The sequence below is a fragment of the Ovis aries genome, chromosome 3 (genome assembly GCF_016772045.2).
Source record: "Ovis aries strain OAR_USU_Benz2616 breed Rambouillet chromosome 3, ARS-UI_Ramb_v3.0, whole genome shotgun sequence".
Taxonomy (NCBI): domain Eukaryota; kingdom Metazoa; phylum Chordata; class Mammalia; order Artiodactyla; family Bovidae; genus Ovis; species Ovis aries.
The window spans coordinates 172,184,161-172,202,240 of NC_056056.1; the positions used below are offsets into that span (position 1 = coordinate 172,184,161).

An 18,080-nucleotide genomic window follows, 5' to 3' on the forward strand; every position below is an offset into this window, starting at 1 on the left:
TCTTAGTGCATTTAGCACTTGCCTGAGGTGCCAGGTGGTTGGAATTCCCTCCAACCCACAACCACCCAGATAAAACATAACTGAATATTTACTTTTCAGAGTCCCAGACCCCCTTACACAAATAATTCCTGCTGCTGATTCTAGTTGAGATACCCACAACTAATAGTAGCAATAATTTAAGTTATAAATCCCCAAAGGCAATATTGTGTGTCTGCATTCCCATTCTGATACCAGGGGGCATCTTCCCGCCCCCTCAACCTTGTCATAGGTCCAGCCTTCAACCTGGACTTGTCTCCTGGGTCAGCCCTGGGCCCTTTGGGGATTCACAGAGACTAAAACCTTAGAAGATGCTGCTCAGTCGGGTTGAAATATGCCTCTCGTGCTTTCTGCCACACACTCACCAACCACACACACACAAAGCAAGCTCTGGCTCCTTAACAAAGAAAGCATCTGTGGGAAGCCTCCTCAGTCCTGGATGGAGAAGAAGACTTTTCTCCTTGAGCTCTGCCTCTACACTTGGAATGGAAGCCTGCAGAGAAGACCAATCTGAAGCAGAAGGATCTCAAATCCCCTCCCTACCTTCCTACAAAAGGCAAGGACCTCCAGACATCAACCCCCAGCTGGGCCCCGGTAACCCAACCTTCCTTTCAGCTCTTTCTGCAGGATCTGGGGATGGTGAGATCTGGAGAGAGAGGAGGGAGGGAATGTGGAGACCACCCATTGATTGGTGAAATGGGGACACTGAGATGCAAGACTAACACGGAGAGAATTCCACATCTAGCCACCCCTCCCCCGAAAGAGCGACATTTCCAGGGGCTAGAGACTGGAAGTGGAGGGGGAAGTGGGGAGATTGAACTTACCGTCCTGGGAATTCTCAGCTCCACTGTGCAGAGACGCTTCTAACACATCTCTCTCCCTTCCCTCCCTCGGAAGCCCTTAGAGGGCTTGGGCTGTCTTTGACAAGCCAGCCACCCTCCTTTGCGTCCGCCCTGACGTCTCTTGGGTCCCATGGCTGCCTTCTCCTCCTCTGTCATCTCCCTGGGTGCTGCCTCTCGGGTGCGGAAGGGGAACTCCCAGCGCTGCAGACTTGGGTACTCGGGGTGGGGGGGGTGGTGGGGAGCCCTTTCTTGGCCCTCTGGCTCGGACCTTTCATAGGGCTCTTAGCTCAAGACCTGACTCCAGGCTCCCAGAAGTCGCGGGGGTGGGTGGGGAGGGAGCAGAGCAAGAGGAAGTCGATTCCGACAGCCACAGTCCTAGTCCTCCGGGTGGAACTGGAGACTGCCCAGGGCTGGGAAGACAGAGGGACCTAGGGATGGCAGCTATCCATGGTCCTGGCCGACGTCTGCGTGGATGTTTAAGGCCAACAGCAGCCCCCCCCCCGCCCCCCCCCCATATTACAGTAAAACGGGTAAAGCAGTAAAACGGAGCTATGGTACTGGAATTGGTTTTAATCAACCCACTTCCAGGCCGGCTAATTAAAGTCTGAGTGCCGCATTTCCGCACCTTCCCAACCATGTGTCAATTGTCAGGGTGAACCTGAAAGTCTTTCCACTTCCTGCTAGTACTATCTCCCCTTGTGAATTAAAAAGATGTTGATGCCTCCCACCCTCTTAGCCTGCCTCCTCCGATTCCTCCTCCAGCACCATTCCCAGTTCAGGCAGAAAAGCCGCATGGCCCTTTCCTGCTTTACTCACAATCCCCAAGCTCCTGAAACTGGTCCTGAAAGTTTCAGGGTGGAAGGAATTTGGGATTGGCTTAAAATTCACTGCCCTGGCCTGTAAATCCAGGGGATGAAGCTTTAATTTTGTAAAATAAAAACTGGATCTTTGGGTCAGTGAGGTTTGAACCCCTTAATATGACATATATACACTACTAAGCATAAAATAGATAGCTAGTGGGAAGCTGCTATGTAGCAATGAGAGTTCAGTTAGATGCTCTGTGATGACCTAGAGGGGTGGGAGGGGAAGCTCAAGAGGGAGGGGATATATGTATACATACAGCTGATTCGTGTTGCTATACAGCAGAAACTAATGCAACATTGTAAAGCAATTATACTCCAATTAAAAAAGTAAAAGTGGAGCCTGTGTTTTGGTTCCATCTGAACAGAGTCTGAGCTAGGACTGAAGCATGGAAAGTGATATCGTTCAGTTCAGTGAGCTCCTGAGAGGGAAGAGAAAAGGAGGTCAGGAAATGTGGTGGTACAGAGGTGGAAACATACCAGCTAAACCAACACTCCAGTGGAGGGCCCACGGAGGCAGGCACTCCCGAACTGCCCTCCCAGTAATCATTTTAATGAGCTTGGTCCAGGGCTGAGCAGGAAGTAGACAGCCAAATAAATATTTGTTGAATTAAACCAAGGAAGTGCAATAAATTTTCTGTTTTTAAGCTTTGTATACTGGTATACTGGTTGGATCTCTCTCCCCTCTATCAAAGTATATAGCTGATGACAAATTTTGGAGGCATTTATTCTATAATCCTTTTATAAGGATACCTTCTTATAACATCCACATTTTTGAGGGACTCATTCTATTCTGCAAGAATTGTTATTTCCATCTGGTCTTCTACATTGGCTGTTCCTTGGGTTGACTTTGGAGCAAAATGTTCAGAGGGGGAAATGTCTTGTTCATAGTACCAGCTACTTTTATTTAAAAAAAAAAAGATCTCTAATTCCTGACCCTGGAAAGATAAAAAGCCTGCCCAACATGACCTTAAAACTGGGCAGCAGAGTGAAGCTAAGTTCTCTTGTGTTGGTTCCTCAGTAAAACAACATATCTAGAGAATGATGATTTCAATTTTGTTTATGTTAACGATCTTGTAGAATGAGTACAACATGATATTGCTAGCAGAAGGAAGTGTCATTAGTAGAAGAGTGAATGCTGGCTTTTGGAGGTTATGGTTTTAAACAGTGCTGGTAATGCCATAGCTCCAGAAGGAAAAAGGAAACAGGCAATGATGTGGGAATTGCAGAAATGGGACTGAAAGAGTGAAAGTCTATTGCTTTGAACTTCAAATGTGAAACTTCCATTTTGATCTCCAAAGTTATCTTTTACAAGATAGAGCCTTAGCTTCGAGTTGATGTACATTTCATTATTTTATAGCTCACAATTTTTATGTTTATGTGTACATAGATTTGGACTGTGTTGAAAGGTTTATATTCTGATTTAGCCAAACTCCTTTCTCAAGTGTAAACCAAATAGTCTTTAGGTAGGGCACTTCCACAATTGTCCATCTCTTTGGAAAAAATGGGTCAATTGGGATCTTGTTATTTGACCAAACAACCACAATAATAATAATAACCAAATTTCATGGGAGTTCATTTGTGCTTTATGTCAGCATAATAATCTGGGGGAAATTGAGGGCAAACAGAGAAAGGGGTGGCAGAGGATGAGATGATTAGCTAGCATCATTGACTGAATGGATGTGAATCTGAGCAAACTCCAGGAGACAGTGAAGGAGAGGGGAGCCTGGAGTGCTGCAGTCCATGGGGTCACAAAAAGTCGACTTAGAGACTGAACAATAGCAATAAATAAATATTTAGAATTGTTAGAATGTTACTAAAAATGATCGAGAGGGGCTTATACACACATAATATGTTATGTGATTTATGTGGCAATCTTATAAGGTGAGCATACCTCTTCCCCATTTTACAGGGGAGGAAACTGTAACTCAGGGAGATTAAGAGTCTGTCAAAGTAGGTTCAACCTGATGGGAAAACTGGCATTTGAATCGGGGTCACCAGAGCAGTGCTACTGAAAGATGCTCGGTCTTCCAATCTCAAATGTGGGTGTGTACCGTTAACAAAAATACCTAACTTTCACCTGTATAAAGCATTGTCACCAAGGGGACCATGACCCACTGGTCCATCCTGCCTTGCTTTTACTCAGTCAAAATTTATTTAGCCTATAGTGAGCAAGACAGTTTGCCGCTTCATCTGTGTACTTACTCTACTTTTTCCCCCCTTCTGCTTACTTTTGCTTAGTGAAGTGATAGCCTTCAGGTTTTCCATCCTCTTCCAGGCCAGTGATTCCCCATGCTGGGAGTGGGTGCTGTCCGCGGTGCTGAGACACTCAGCTTCAGGAGGCTTTGATAAGTAGGGCCCTTTCCCTTCACTTACACCTTTTCCCAGGTGGCGCTAGTGGTAAAGAACCTGCCTGCCAATGCAGAAGACATAAGAGACTCAAGTTCAATCCCTGGGTCAGGAAGATCCCCTGGAGGAGGAAATGGCAACCCGCTCCAGTATTCTTGCCTGGAAAATTCCAGGGACAGAGGAGCCTGGTGGGCTACAGTCCATAGGATTGCAAAGTCAGAGATAACTGAGTGACTTAGCATGCATTCCTCCATTCTAACCTCAGGCACATTTTCTCTTATCTGGCCCTTCATGTTCATAAAATCACCGTTCTGTAATCTGCTGTTTTGTAATCCCAAACTTCCCTGTGCACTGCGAAATTATTTTCTCCCCCAAATGACACTCTTACAGGAGCCTCTTGTCTCCCTCCCTTTCCCAAGGATATTCTGAGGATGGGAAGTTTGGGAAAGGTTCAGCTTCCTCATTTCTCATTTGGAAATTTGATTTTTTGTTAGGCCAAAGAAATGGAACTTAGCAGGCTCCACGGCTTTAGTGCTGGTGGGCGGGAGGAGTATTTGGATGCTAGAGACAATTGAAAGCCTTACTAGGCCAACAGTTACCCTTTGCAAGTACTGCTGTTGTTCCAAGCTGATTCTCTCCTTCTGGGTGGTGTCAATAGCTGGAGGCTCTCAAAGAAATGCTTTAAAACATGCTCCCGTCACCCCCAAATATGTCTTATGCACCTTTATCTGTAGAGACCTTAACTCAGCCCCCAACTCATCTTTTGTCAAGTCTCTAGAGGTCAAAGGAAGGTGTGTGTGTGTGTGTAAGATGGGATGAGATTCTTTTCAAAGACACCCAAGGGCCACATTTTTGAAAAGAGAGCCATAAGGGAAAACTGAAAACAAAGGAATGTACATTCCTTATCATTTCTTTCTAAGTCTAAACTCCACTCTCCCCTGACAACTCACAAGGAACAACGACAGTAAGCCTTTTGCCAACACTCTCTCCATTTGAAAGGTGACTGCAGAAAAAGACAGGATGCAGCTGACATTTTTTAAAAACCTGTAGGAATAAAGAAGCCTCAGAGAAGACTTGTTTATTTCTTCTTTAATAGATAGCCTTTAATTTGCTTCTGGGAAGAATAAACTATAGACATCCAAAGCATGTACTAATTTTAATAACCTCAATGAAAGAAACTGACTTTGGGGCATCACCTCCCTCCTAAGAATGATCTGAGAAAAAATACACACTGCAGTTCACGTGAATCACCATTCACGTTTTACCCATTTAGACAGACATGTAAACAAGCAGGTATTATTCTTCTTGCAGTATCATCTCCTTTTGGGTCCATCTCTCAGTGAGGTACATTTTGTCTCTTTATTTTTCATAAGTGTTCTATTATTCAGAGATTGTTGTCACAAAAGAAACAGTGTGCGAGAGACATACAAAACAAATACTGTTAAAGAGCAACCCTGAACAATGATAAATAATGTTATAGATGAGTTGTATAGACCCTGGAGAGCTAGAATCAATTTTCTCTGCAATTGCTTCTCATTCTGAACTTATTCTTTTAAAATAATTGTGCTTACTACAGGTGAAAAGGTAAACTGTGCCTTGAAGCTAGCAAAGTTAAGAGTATAAATGAGGTAAAAATTCAAGGCACAGAAAAGACTAGTTTCATTTTTAACATGTATCAAATCTACTATAGCTTACAGTTTTTGAAACTGAATGGGAAAGCTATTAAAAGGCAGTGATCGTGTGTGTGTGTGTGTGTGTGTGTGTGTGTGTGTGTGTGTGTGTGTGCAGACTTCATTGAGAAGCGAAAGCTTTGATCACATTTTTTCCTTCTTATTTTGAAAAGTCCGTATTTTACTAAGCTTTCTTATGTTGTCTCCTGTGATTTTTTGCAATCTTTAGACAAGTCACTTATTGCTTTCTGACCATTTCAGCCCCACTGTGGATAACTCTGAAGTTTCTCCAATGCATTTTTGTCCCCTTTATTAACTGACATTTATTAAGCACTTCCAAGGTCTTCCCTGGTGGTGCAGACAGTAAAGAATCCATCTGCTAAGCAGGAGACACAGGTTTAGTCGCTGGGTGGGGAAGATCCCCTGGAGAAGGAAATGGCAAAACACTCTGGTATTCTTGCCTGGGAAATCTCATGGACAAAGGAGCCTGGCAGGCTACAGTCCAGGGGGTTGCAAAAGAGTTGGGACGTGATTTAGCAACTAAGCAACAACAAGCAATTCTAAATGTCAGTTGTTGAAGCAGTGTAAGATACAAACTACCTAGCCATAACCTACCTTGAACAGGAGATAATATTTTTCTTTTAAAAAGTCATAGCTTAGAATAATATTTTTCAATAGATTTTAAAAGGGGAAATCACAAGTTTAGTTGTTCTCAAATTTTTCTTGCAAAATAGTTTATTTATGAGAGACAATCTCACTACACTCCTTGTGATTAAACTCAGAAAAAGTTTTAGAGATTAAAGAATATTGAGCATCTACCATGTGTAACATGCCAAGGCTTTCCAGTGGTGAAAAAGATAATAAAGGTTCTTGACTTCATGAAGATGATATTTTAGTGGTAGATTCTCTGAAGCACAACTAAATGATATAACTTAGAAATTTAGAGTTAAAATTTAGTTTCCTCCTTTCAGAAACTTACTGAACACTAATACTACACAGTTTTAATATTCTTCCATATATTTCTTTTGTTTGGACATACCAAGATTAGCTGTCAGTAAAACATTACTATTGTTTCCTTAAAAACTGTTTACTGTGTACTGAACAAATAATAATACTAACACATGGAAATATACTGAATCCAATTGCTGTACCTTTTATAGCCAGATGAAATAAGCTAAGTACTGAGTAACACATGAAAATTTCAGAGACTAGCTTATATCTAGTACATAATTTCTTCCTGCCTAAGCTTTCACTTAGAAAACACTAAATTATCTTCAGTAGAACTAAAAATCACTATAAAATAAAATATCCAGTATAAAATACTTTATGATATTTCAGTACCAAAATCAAGAAATGTTCTAACTTACATTTAACGTGAAGTAAAGAAACAGTTTGGAGAACCCACTCCAGTATTCTTGCCTGGAAAATCCCATGAACAGAGTAACCTGGTGGGCTGCAGTCCTTGGGGTTGCAAAGAGTTGGACACAACTTAGCAACTCAGCAGAACAAAAATATAGTTATCAAAATAGTTCCTTTGCAGGGTATTTAAACCCTAGATGAACACCAGAGAAAAAATCCACTTCCAGTTTTAGAATCAGACCTTGTCAATGAGTTCTTCAAAGGCATGAGGAAATAGAGAAAAGAAAATTCCCCTTTCAAAGCAATGAAACCTCAGACACATTCAGACCAAATTGTTCTTTCCACCCATCTGGCATACTTGGGCGGGTATTATTACACCCATTAGTAGATTAGTGACAGCTGTTTAAAGATACATGTTAGCATTTGAATTATATTTCAAGGCTGGGAGGGATCTTGATTCATCCAGTTTAACTCCTCATTGTCAGAGTAAAACCAAGGTCCAAAGAGGAGAAGTGACTTATGCAAGGTGACATCATTAGCAAGTGGCAGAACTGACCACCAGAAATCAGGGCTTCTCAAACTTGAGGTACCCAGTAGATTTGCTGGGCATAAGAGAATAAACTGGAGTGCTTAAAAACACAGGTCTCTGTGTCCCATCCCCAGATATTTTATTTGGGTAAAGATCCTAACACTGGGAAAAAGTGAGGGAAGGAGAAGGCGGTGGGGCAGAGGATGAGATGGTTGAATGGTATCACTGACTCTCAATGGACATGAGTTTGAGCAAACTCAGGGAGACTGTGAAGGAGAGGGTAGTCTGGCATGCTTCAGTCCATGGGGTTGCAGAGTCGGATGTGATTGAACAACAACAAGGCTCAGATTGTGCCTTGGATTTACTATTGATAATGATACAACTGGTCTGAGAATCACACTTGCAGAAGTATTACAAAAATCATTGACAATTTAACTATTTCCATGATAAAATGATAAAGTGGTATGAGAATTTCGAAGCAAAGCTTTTAAGACACTGCTTTTTTCCCCACTGTTTCTTATATTTGTATAGTCACATAAAATGCACAACCAAAAAAGTCAAAATCTGTCAACTGCCCAGACTTAGATTATCACAATGATCCCCTGCAATGGGTGGGAAATCTGAAACTCTGATCATTCTTTCATGTTACAAGTTTATCCAGCTAATATACTTCTAAGGCAATGAGAGGATTATTTCATTCCAAGAAACTACAAAATTGAGAAACCGCTAAAGTTTTTCTTGATATATTTTAAATTCTCACATTTGTTGACAATTTGCTGTTTAATAATGTATTCATTCAATGAATATTTACTGAAAATCTACCAGCTGGGATTTTAATTAACATCTATTGCATCTTAAAGGGGCTTCTCAGGTGGTGCTAGTGGTAAAGAACCCACCTGCCAATGGAGGAAACTTAAGAGACTTGGATTCTATCCTTGGGTTAGGAAGATCCCCTGGAGGAAGAAATGGCAACCCACTCCAGTATTCCTGCCTGAAGAAACCTATGAACAGAGGAACCTGGTGAGCTACAGTCCATGGGGTTGCAAAAAGTCAGACATGACTGAAGTGACTTAGCATGTATGCATTGCATCTTAAATGTCTTCAAAATGTCTCCCAAAACAGACTCAACAATTGATTGGAAAATGATACTGCAAGTTGAATCAGATGGAAAGTTCTACCACCTTCCATACCAGTGTTTATGATGATAATAAAACATACAGAAATATTTTGATATTACATTATGAACTTTAATATTTGTATTGATTTTAATAGGCTTCTGAATTAAAGAAAATCTACATAGGCAAAATAACAAAGCAGTAAGTAAAATCATAGTTCCCTGAAACAGAAAATGACTTTTGTAGGTTAAAATTTATATTAAATCCAGAAATTCAATTCTGATAGGCTTGTGTTTCACAGTGAGGGATATATATCCCTTTAGGAATTCTCTACAGCAAATAATGAAATTATTTAGGAAGTTTGAATAAAACAGGTCCCAAATTTTCATTAACTTTGATGAAATGTGACAGGTTATTGAATTTTAATTCAATTCAGAGTATGAGATTATCATCTCTAAATCATAGATGACCCCAAACGATCTACCATTATGCTTTGGGGTATTATTAATATGCTATCATTTCATATGATTTTATTTGTTGACCTTCCATCTTGCTCTTGAAAGGATTTAAGGCTGTCATTTTGAATTAAGGCTTGTTTTTTACACTTTTTAAGATGAAATAAAAGAAGTAGGTGGGTTTCCATTGAGAGATTCTCAGTTTAGGTTCTGTCCGTGACTTCACTTTAATTTCTGGAGGGCACTGCAAAGGATTTCAACTTCACCTACAAAGAAAAACAAAGGAGCCACTCATCCTTTGAACAAACACCCTTCAAGTGTCTGCAGTGTGTAAAAGGCTAGGGAACCAGTGGGGTGTGTGGATACACTAGGTACTACCCCAACCTTCAAGGAGCTGACAGCTTAGTTAGGGTGATACAATCTGAGCCATTACAGATGATTCCAAGTTGCAGGAAGTGCTAAAGAGCTATTAATGTAATTAAGCTTCCTCTTTCCATAGTCTATTTCTCAGGGAAGGAGTTAATGGTTTTCTCCCCAGGGAAATGACTAGCTTTTCTGTTTCCTTTTCACATGACCATCCACAGATGCTCGCAAGGGGCTAAGCCACAGAAGCTAAAATTAGGGTTCACATAGCCCCCCATCCTCACTCCATGTCAGAATTCACTGGGGCTTCATTACAAATACAAATCCCTGACTCATATCACACATTCAGGGAATTTAGTCTGGGAGTAACACTCAGGACTATCCATTTCTAACTAGCTCTCCAAGTGATTTTGAGACACACGAGGTTTGAGAAGGCATGATCTAAGCAGATGACTCAGCCTAGATTTCCAGACCACCAGACTAAGGTATGATGGAGTCACTTTCATTCATGCAGGTTCTCACAGGCCATGGGGCCACAATGACACAGACTCTTCATAGAAGTGGAAGGGGACTTGGAGACAGACCAGCCTTATTCCTGCCTAGGTCCTGAGGACAGTATAGAGATGATGGGACCTTATATAAGGTCACAAAACTCTAAGGACCATCCAGTTCCTAAATCTGTCATTCAGTGATTTTTAGAAGCCTCTAATAAGTAATAGTCTTTGAAATTACTTTAGCTTTCTCAGGGGAAATGAAAAAGAGAGAGAAAACAGCTATGGCCTAACCCTTCTCTCTCACATCCCAGCCTCCAGAGCCCTTGGCTGGCCTCTTCAGTGAACAAATTATTCCAGCTGAGTGATCAAGGTGGCATCTATGGGAGGGAATCAGCCTTGGACTTTATCAAAATGGCTCATTATGGGAGGGAGGCCATACCTGATAGGAATGAGTATAATGGGCTAGTTCTACATATCAGGAGTGGTCTCAGGCAATATCACAGGGGTAGAGAGGGATACGCCAAGTCCACCAGCCCTTCTGGCCTTTGTTAGCACATTTTTACAGATAGAAACTCCCCACCCCTTGGACTAGAACTTCTCCCTTTAAGCTTGACTCTTTGGTGGTTTTGTTCATTCATTCAATAGCTCTTGAGTACCTAATATGATTTTTAGGAATATGGAAAACTGCTGGGGATTTGACAGCAAACCTGACATGGCTCTCTGCTCAAGTCTAGTTGGGAAGACAGACAAGCAAACAATTATAAAATAAAAACAAAATAAAAAACCTATGATAAGTGCCCTGAGAGAAGGATCTATGGGAAGGCCAAAACCTAGAAGGGACACCCAAACCAGGCTTACCCTAAGAAGAGACATGTATGAACAATTAAAAGATGAACTGGGATGGGTCCCTAAATGGGAGTGGTGACGAGAGTATTTTAAACAAAAACTGTATGGGCAAAGCCCAGGGGAAAGCATGGGAACTAAGAGCTGGTCAATGTTGCTCGAGGGGAATTTGAAGGTTAGAAAGAATCGGGAGATGAACACAATAGCACAATGACTTTTTAAGAACAACTATTATAATATTCTTGTTGTCCAGAAAAAATAAAAGGCCAATGGATGAACTACTCTGTGGTTGATAAAATAGATAAAATCTATCCTTAGGAGCTGGTATTCTAGGCAGAGTAAGGTCCAGTGGACACTTAGAGGGAAAGGGGTGAAAATGCAAAGGAGAAAGAGGAACGTGGCAGCAACAAGCCAGCGTGGAAAGGTGGTGGGTCATAGGAGGTGGCATGGGGTCCAGGAAGGTCGAAGCAGAAAGGACACTCAAAGCAATTCTGGCTTTTTATTGCTAAGTTTTTCTCTCTCAATAAGTCAGTGGCTTCCCTGGAAATGCTTTTCTTAAATATTTAATACAGTTCTTACTGTTCCTCTGACAAAGGTAAGAAAACACAATCCCCTATGAGAGAATGGCCTCAAAGGGTATATGTTACTTACTACTGATGGAGTCAGCCAAAATCTTAAGTTGCTGGGTGTTGTCCAAGACCTCAATCCGTTGAGTATATGGGTCATAATGAACTGAGAAGGGCCGTGGGATTGTGGCAGCAAAGTTCCTGAAACCAAAATCATAGGTCTGAGTAAAGGCTACCATTTGGGGAAAAATAATTTTAAAAGATTTTTCAGTGGCATTCACTTGGTTATTAGTAGCATTGAAACCTCACCAAGGGCTTTAGTACTGGGCTGAGAAGTGAAATGGAGTTTTAGGTCCTCTTTGGGAAGCCTCTGTATGTGGTAGGTGTGTCTGTGTATACACAAACACACTTATGCACATGCCTCCAAAATGTCAGAAGTAGCTTACAATAAAAGCACATAAGGCCAAGTTCTTATCATTAAATAAAATAAAAGGAGAAAGTAAAATCTAGCCAAAGAATGTTATAGAAGAAAAAAAGCTCTGAGATGCTTGATCATCAATGCAAAGAAAGAAAAATGGTTTCCAAAGTTGAAGACAACATTATGAATGAAACTCAACATGGATTGAGGGCCTCCTATGTTTGAGAACCATAGCAAGTTTCAACTGTTTTATACTCTTAACAACTATTATCACTACATTAGTCTTCATAAAAACCTTAAGAGGAAGGTACCACTTTACTATTCCCATTTTACGATGAGGAAACTGAGGCTTGAGGAAGCTAAATAACTACTAAGGCCACGCTGGCAATACATTATAAAGAAGGGAAAGGATACAGGTAGTCTGAATCTGGCCTGGCCCCCTCACTTCCCTGCCTCCCTGGTGCATCACTCCTGGGCCTGGGAGGAATCTTTTATTAGTGACCGCAGATGCATGAAGAGTACGTGGTTAAGTATCCTTCCTCATCTCTTCTTTGGAAAAAGCTTTCTCAGTCCAGCTGATGACGTGAACCAAGTAGTAGACACCTGTGGCTCTGCCTGCTCTTCCCCTCTTCCCTCTTATTCCCGGGCACACCTTGTTTTTAATTTGGGGAATCGACCTCCCCCACTGGAGGTATATGAGTTGGGCTGTCAGTCTGAGGCCCACTCAGCCCTCCTCAGCAGGTGTGTGAACAAACTTAGCCCCGTCTCTGCTAGAACTTGAATACCGAAATTGAAAATGGTTGGCATAGGTTTCTTTTAGTCGGGACGCTCTGAGGGTATCCCAGAGATGCTCAGATCCCTTCCTTTTTTGAACTGTGTTCTTTAGAATTCTCTTTCATTCTGTGAGCCAGCTCTCAGCAGATGAGAGCTTTTGTGTCTTCTCCGGGCTCTAGACACTAGCAGTAAGTGAGTGCGTGCTCCATCATGTCTGATTCTCTGCCACCCCATGGACTATATAGCCCACCAGCCTCCTCTGTCCATGGGATTTTCCAGGCAAGAATACTGAAGTGGGTTGCCATTTCCTCCTCCAGGGGAATCTTCCTGACCTAGGGAATGGACCTGCGTCTCCTGCATTGCCGGCAGGTTCTTTACCACCGAGTCCACCAGGGGAAGTGGACACTAGCAGAGCTCATGAGATTTCAAACAGAGGCCCATGTCCTGGTAAGGTCTTCCTGTTGGCCTAGGGCTGATCACTTCCTGAACGGCCTGTCCATATGGGAATCTCAGTGCGACTCAGCAGTTAAGAGTACCAGCTCTGAGTCCCACTGCCTGAGTCCAAACCCTGGGCCAGCCACTTACGAGCTGTATGACTCTGAGTGAGTTACTTACCCCTTTAATGTTTCTGTACCCCTATCTGCAATTTGTGGTCTTATTTAATGACTAAATGAATTAATATCTGAAAAGCACTGAGAACAGTGTTTGGTACAAAATAGCTGCCAGGCATCTCGAAAAGTGAAAGTGTTAGTCGCTCTCATGTGCCAAACTCTTTGTGACACCATGGCATGTAGTCCACCAGGCTCCTTGGTCCATGGGACTCTCCTGGCAAGAATACTGGAGTGGGTAGCCATTCCCTTCTCCAGGGGATCTTCCCAACCCCAGGGCTCGAACCCATGTCTTGTTCATTGCAGGTGGATTCTATACTGTCTGAGCCACCTTACCTGTAACTATAATTACCTTGGTGGAATAATGCATGAACTCGCTTCCTTTTCCGGTAAGCGGCCTGAGGTGACTCCTAAAAATGGTGCGCTATTCACTTGACCCAGAAAACCCCACAAAATCATGCAAATCAAGAGGTTCAAATCTTTGTGTACACTTTAAGAACACTCGTGAAACCGCCCAGGCCATAAAGGGTATGCATATCCGAAAAGCCACCAAGTGTCTGAAGGACGTCACGTTAAAGAAGCAGTGTGTGCCGCTCCGCCACTACAACGGTGGAGTTGGCAGGTGTGCACAGGCCAAACAGTGGGGCTGGACTCAGGGTCGATGGCCCAAAAAGAGTGCTGAATTTTTACTACACATGCTCAAAAATGCAGAGAGTAATGCTGAACTTAAGGGCTTAGATGTAGATTCTCTGGTCATTGAGCACATCCAAGTGAACAAAGCCCCCAAGATGCGACGCAGGACTTACAGAGCTCACGGTCGGATCAACCCCTACATGAGCTCTCCCTGCCACATTGAGATGATCCTTACTGAAAAAGAACAGATTGTTCCTAAACCAGAAGAGGAGGTTGCACAGAATATCCCAGAAGAAACTGAAGAAACAAAAACTTATGGCCCGGGAATAAATGCCACAAAAAATAAATGCAAATAAAAGTAAAAAAAAAAAATAATAATGCATGAACTCATGAAAATCCATAACCCTAAAGGAGTCCCAGGAATGGCAGAGTGGAACTTTTATGGCTACAGGAAGACTAGGTTCCCAGTAAGGGTGAAAATTTAGGAGAAAAATGGGAAAGAATGGTAGGAAGGACCTAAAGGCCCTGGAGAAAAGAGTAAAGGGAGTCATTTGGGGCCAAAGAAAGTACATTTGTGAGCTACCATTTTACTGTTGGTTACCTAAGCCTGGTGTATTCAAAGCTGACATGCCCAGCTTCATGGGATTCCAGAAGCCTGTAAGACTTACATTTATTATGCATCACTGCTAAGATATAACAAAAGAAGTGGTAAAAATGGTATCATGGTTGCTCTGTCTAAGTAGACCCTCTGCCTAGTCTATCTCCTGCTGGGAGCAGTGTGGCTCTAGCAGGCTGATGGCAGGGCAATCTTCTTGGACGGCTGAGAGTCTCAGAGTCCTGGTACCACTCCACCAGCCTGGTGCTGAATTGCCTCTGAGATTGGCACATTTGCCAATTACTCACTGATTCAGAGGATGAGATGGTTGGATGGCATCACAACCCAATAGACACGAGTTTGAGCAAACTCCAAGAGACAGTGAAGGACAAGCAAGTCTGGTATGCTGCAGTCTGTGGGGTCACAAAGAGCCTGACATGACTTAGCAACTGAACAATAGCAATACTGAGTGCTTGCTATGTGTCTGGCACTGTTCTTGAACTGGAGGGAAAGAGCAGAAAGGACAAAACTCCCTATCCTCATGGACCTTAAATCATATAAGATTTTAGACATTAATAAGTGCTAAGGAGAAAAGTAAATCACAGAGCAGGTAAGGAGTACTGGAGGGACAGGGCTGGGTAGTGATTTTAAGTAAGTTGCTTAGAGAAAGACACACAAAAAAGGTTAAATGTGGGTAAAGGCTGAAGAGAGAGGAGGGGTGAGTTATGCAAGTATGTGGGAGATTAAAGTGGCAAGGGACTTCTTTGGGTGAGAAGACACCTAGGGCTGTTTGATGGGGGTACCTCTGTGGCTGCTCTGAACATAGGAGAGTTCATGGGTGGACCTGGTGGCTGCACTGAGCAAGGATAAAGGTGGTAGCCTGTCTGCAGGGGTCATCATGTTCGGCTAGCAAGCTATGAAATGGGGTCCTGCAAAGGAAGGCAGTTCTCTCAACAGGGAGTGGAAAGAGATAGGGTGGGGAGAGAATACTGTCTGATGCACGCCGCTGCTGTAGGCACTTGAATCCATTCTCCTGCCCAACCTCCCATAGACCGGTGGCACCAGGTCAAGTCAGGAGGTCCCAAGGGCTGCTGGCCCAGCGTGGTTACCATCTCACCTCACTTTCTCTTTGGCATCATTAAAACTCTCAGCCACATAATACAGAGGCTGGAACTCTGTGATCGTATACTCCTGGACAGCGGTCTTCTCTAGTTCCAGAGGAAGGAGCTTCGGCTTGCCTGATAGGCAATACTGCGGGTCCCAAATGAAAAGTCATCATGGTTAAGTCAAGGCTGCTGGTCCCTGCCGCAACCCCTAGGCTATTTGCTCATCCCCCCCACAACCTTATCCTGATTCCTTCCATACCCTAGTCCCAATGCAGGTGAACTAAATTATTTTGCACATAGACAGCAATCAGGATCAAAAGGAATATTTTACCCCAACCATTTTCAGGTAAGGTGATCAACAGATGGTGTGGGAGCAGCCACATTTTCTGGCATGTGTTTGCCTATGTCCCAATGCACAGTTCAACCCTAGATTCAGGAGGCCCCTCTGGTCTGGAGACCTGTGTATCTGCAGTTCAATTTCAATCTCTAAAACCCACAGTCATGACCAAATCATAGCTGCTAAGAGGTCAATCAATCACATGAGGAGAAACTCCGAGGTTCAGTTTCAAAGTGGATATAAGAGGGTTTCAAGAGCACAAAGGGAAAACGAATGGTCTGCTGTACCTAGCACTCTCAAATCCATCCATGGTTTCTGTTCGGTTCATACCTGTAATTCACCAAAGGATGACAGGAGCCCAGCACCATATGCCTTTATGGAGTCTCCTTGCTTGCAGAGCCCAAACTCCACAGTAAACCAGTAAATCTGAAATGGAAAGTCAAGTTGAAAGTGTACACAAGGAAACAGCAGGTGACCCAGGGCCAGAGACAAGGTGCCCAGGTGGGAGTTTGTGCAGGTCTGTTCTCTGAATCAGCCTGACCTGGGGTCATGGTTTTGTATGCTGTCTTATCCTACCCAGTTACCTGTCGAATTAAGACGGCTGAGTGCAAGACGCTAAAGCTGAAACTCCAATACTTTGGCCACCTGATATGAAGAACTGACTCCTCGGAAAAGACCCTGATGCTGGAAAAGATTGAAGGCAGGAGGAGAAGGGGATGACAGAGGATGAGATGGCTGGATGGCACCACTGACTCGATGGACATGAGTTTGAGCAGCCTCCAGGAGTTGGTGATGACAGGGAACCTGGTGTGCTGCCGTCCATGGGGTCACAAAGAGTCGGACATGACTGAGTGATTGAACTGAACTGAACTGAATGCAAGATATGATGGGAAGTTGTGGGAGAGTATTAAGGAAGCCCCCAAAGGATACCCCCAACAAGCCACTCTCTATGTCAGGAACTCCTCCACCCCTTCCACTTTCTTCTCTATGGCATCAGCTAGAGGGAGTTGCTCCCCCAAGTTGGCTGGACTTACCAGACAATCCCATCAGGCTCAGTGGGAGGTAGGGAATTGGGTCATGATAGAATCAGGGAGGGAGTATCCTGTCATCTGTGTGGCTGAACCACACCAACTCCATTTTGTCAGCTCCATCTAAGCCTGAAGTCCTAACCCCATCCTTTTCTGCATGGTTGAACTTTAGTCTACTCACAAGATGTACCAGATAAGTTCCTCATCAACTTTTACCCTTCTTATCTGATATAAAAACTTTGTCTGACATATAAAAACTTTTGCTGAGGCAGATGGGCAATGCTTCACAAGAAATAATGGTCATGAGACCTTCCTTCCAGGGGGAGGAAAAAACCCCTAACTCCCGACAGTGTGAACCTGCTTCTCCCTTAGTAATCAGACTCTATCCTTAGCTTTGGCCCCTTTAATTAATTAACTAATAAATTTTAATTTGGCTGCACTGGATCTTAGTAGTGTTGGTCCCTTTAACCCCCCATACCCTTTTCGTGGCATAGAGTGTGGTTGCCAAAGCCTCTGGCTGCTATCTACCCACCCTTTCCTGTGTATAAGTTACCCACAATAAAATTCATCACTGTATTTTATTGAGTTATCTGCTTCCTTATTTGGCCTCAAAGTTCTAAGGTTATTATTCAATATCCCCACCATCTAACAATCTGTGTTAAAACCCTGTCAGTCACTGCACTCAGCCTCCCAAATAACCAAGCCTTTTTCTTTCAGTAGCTCCCAGCGCAACATGTCCCAGATAGATGGCTTGGGAAATAAGGTCCTAGAATTGATTCCTGGGTCAGGAACATCCGCTGGAGAAGGGATAGGCTACCCACTCCAGGATTCTCAGGTTTCCCTTGTGGCTCAGCTGGTAATGAATCCAGCTGCAGTGTGGGAGACCTAGGTTTAATCCCTGTTGGGAAGATTCCCTTGAGAAGAGAAAGGCTACCCACTCCTGTATTCTGGCCTGGAGAATTCCATGGACTGTATAGTCTATGGGATCGCAAAGAGTCAGACATGACTGAGTGACTTTCACTTTCTTTCCTACTGAATAGGGCCAAGAGAAAGCCAAGGCCCAGGGTTTCTCAGTTCAGTTCAGTCACTCAGTTGTGTCC

General features: G+C 43.2%; 1 protein-coding gene and 1 pseudogene across 2 annotated transcripts in view; one reads left to right on the plus strand and one right to left on the minus strand.

The window, feature by feature from the left end:
• Window positions 1-8,870: 8,870 nt before the first annotated feature.
• The window catches only part of PAH (phenylalanine hydroxylase), a 114,385-nt gene continuing 105,175 nt past the window's right edge, over window positions 8,871-18,080 (minus strand). For both annotated transcript variants that reach the window (XM_060413135.1, XM_004006675.5), the window contains 4 exons: window positions 16,283-16,378; window positions 15,627-15,760; window positions 11,567-11,682; window positions 8,871-9,481 (listed from right to left, as the gene is read on the minus strand). In XM_060413135.1, coding sequence (XP_060269118.1) covers window positions 9,438-9,481; window positions 11,567-11,682; window positions 15,627-15,760; window positions 16,283-16,378 — 390 coding nt within the window. In that variant the 3' untranslated portion in view covers window positions 8,871-9,437. The remainder of the gene's footprint in view (window positions 9,482-11,566; window positions 11,683-15,626; window positions 15,761-16,282; window positions 16,379-18,080) is intronic.
• On the plus strand, window positions 13,658-14,286 carry LOC101110926 (large ribosomal subunit protein uL22-like; annotated as a pseudogene).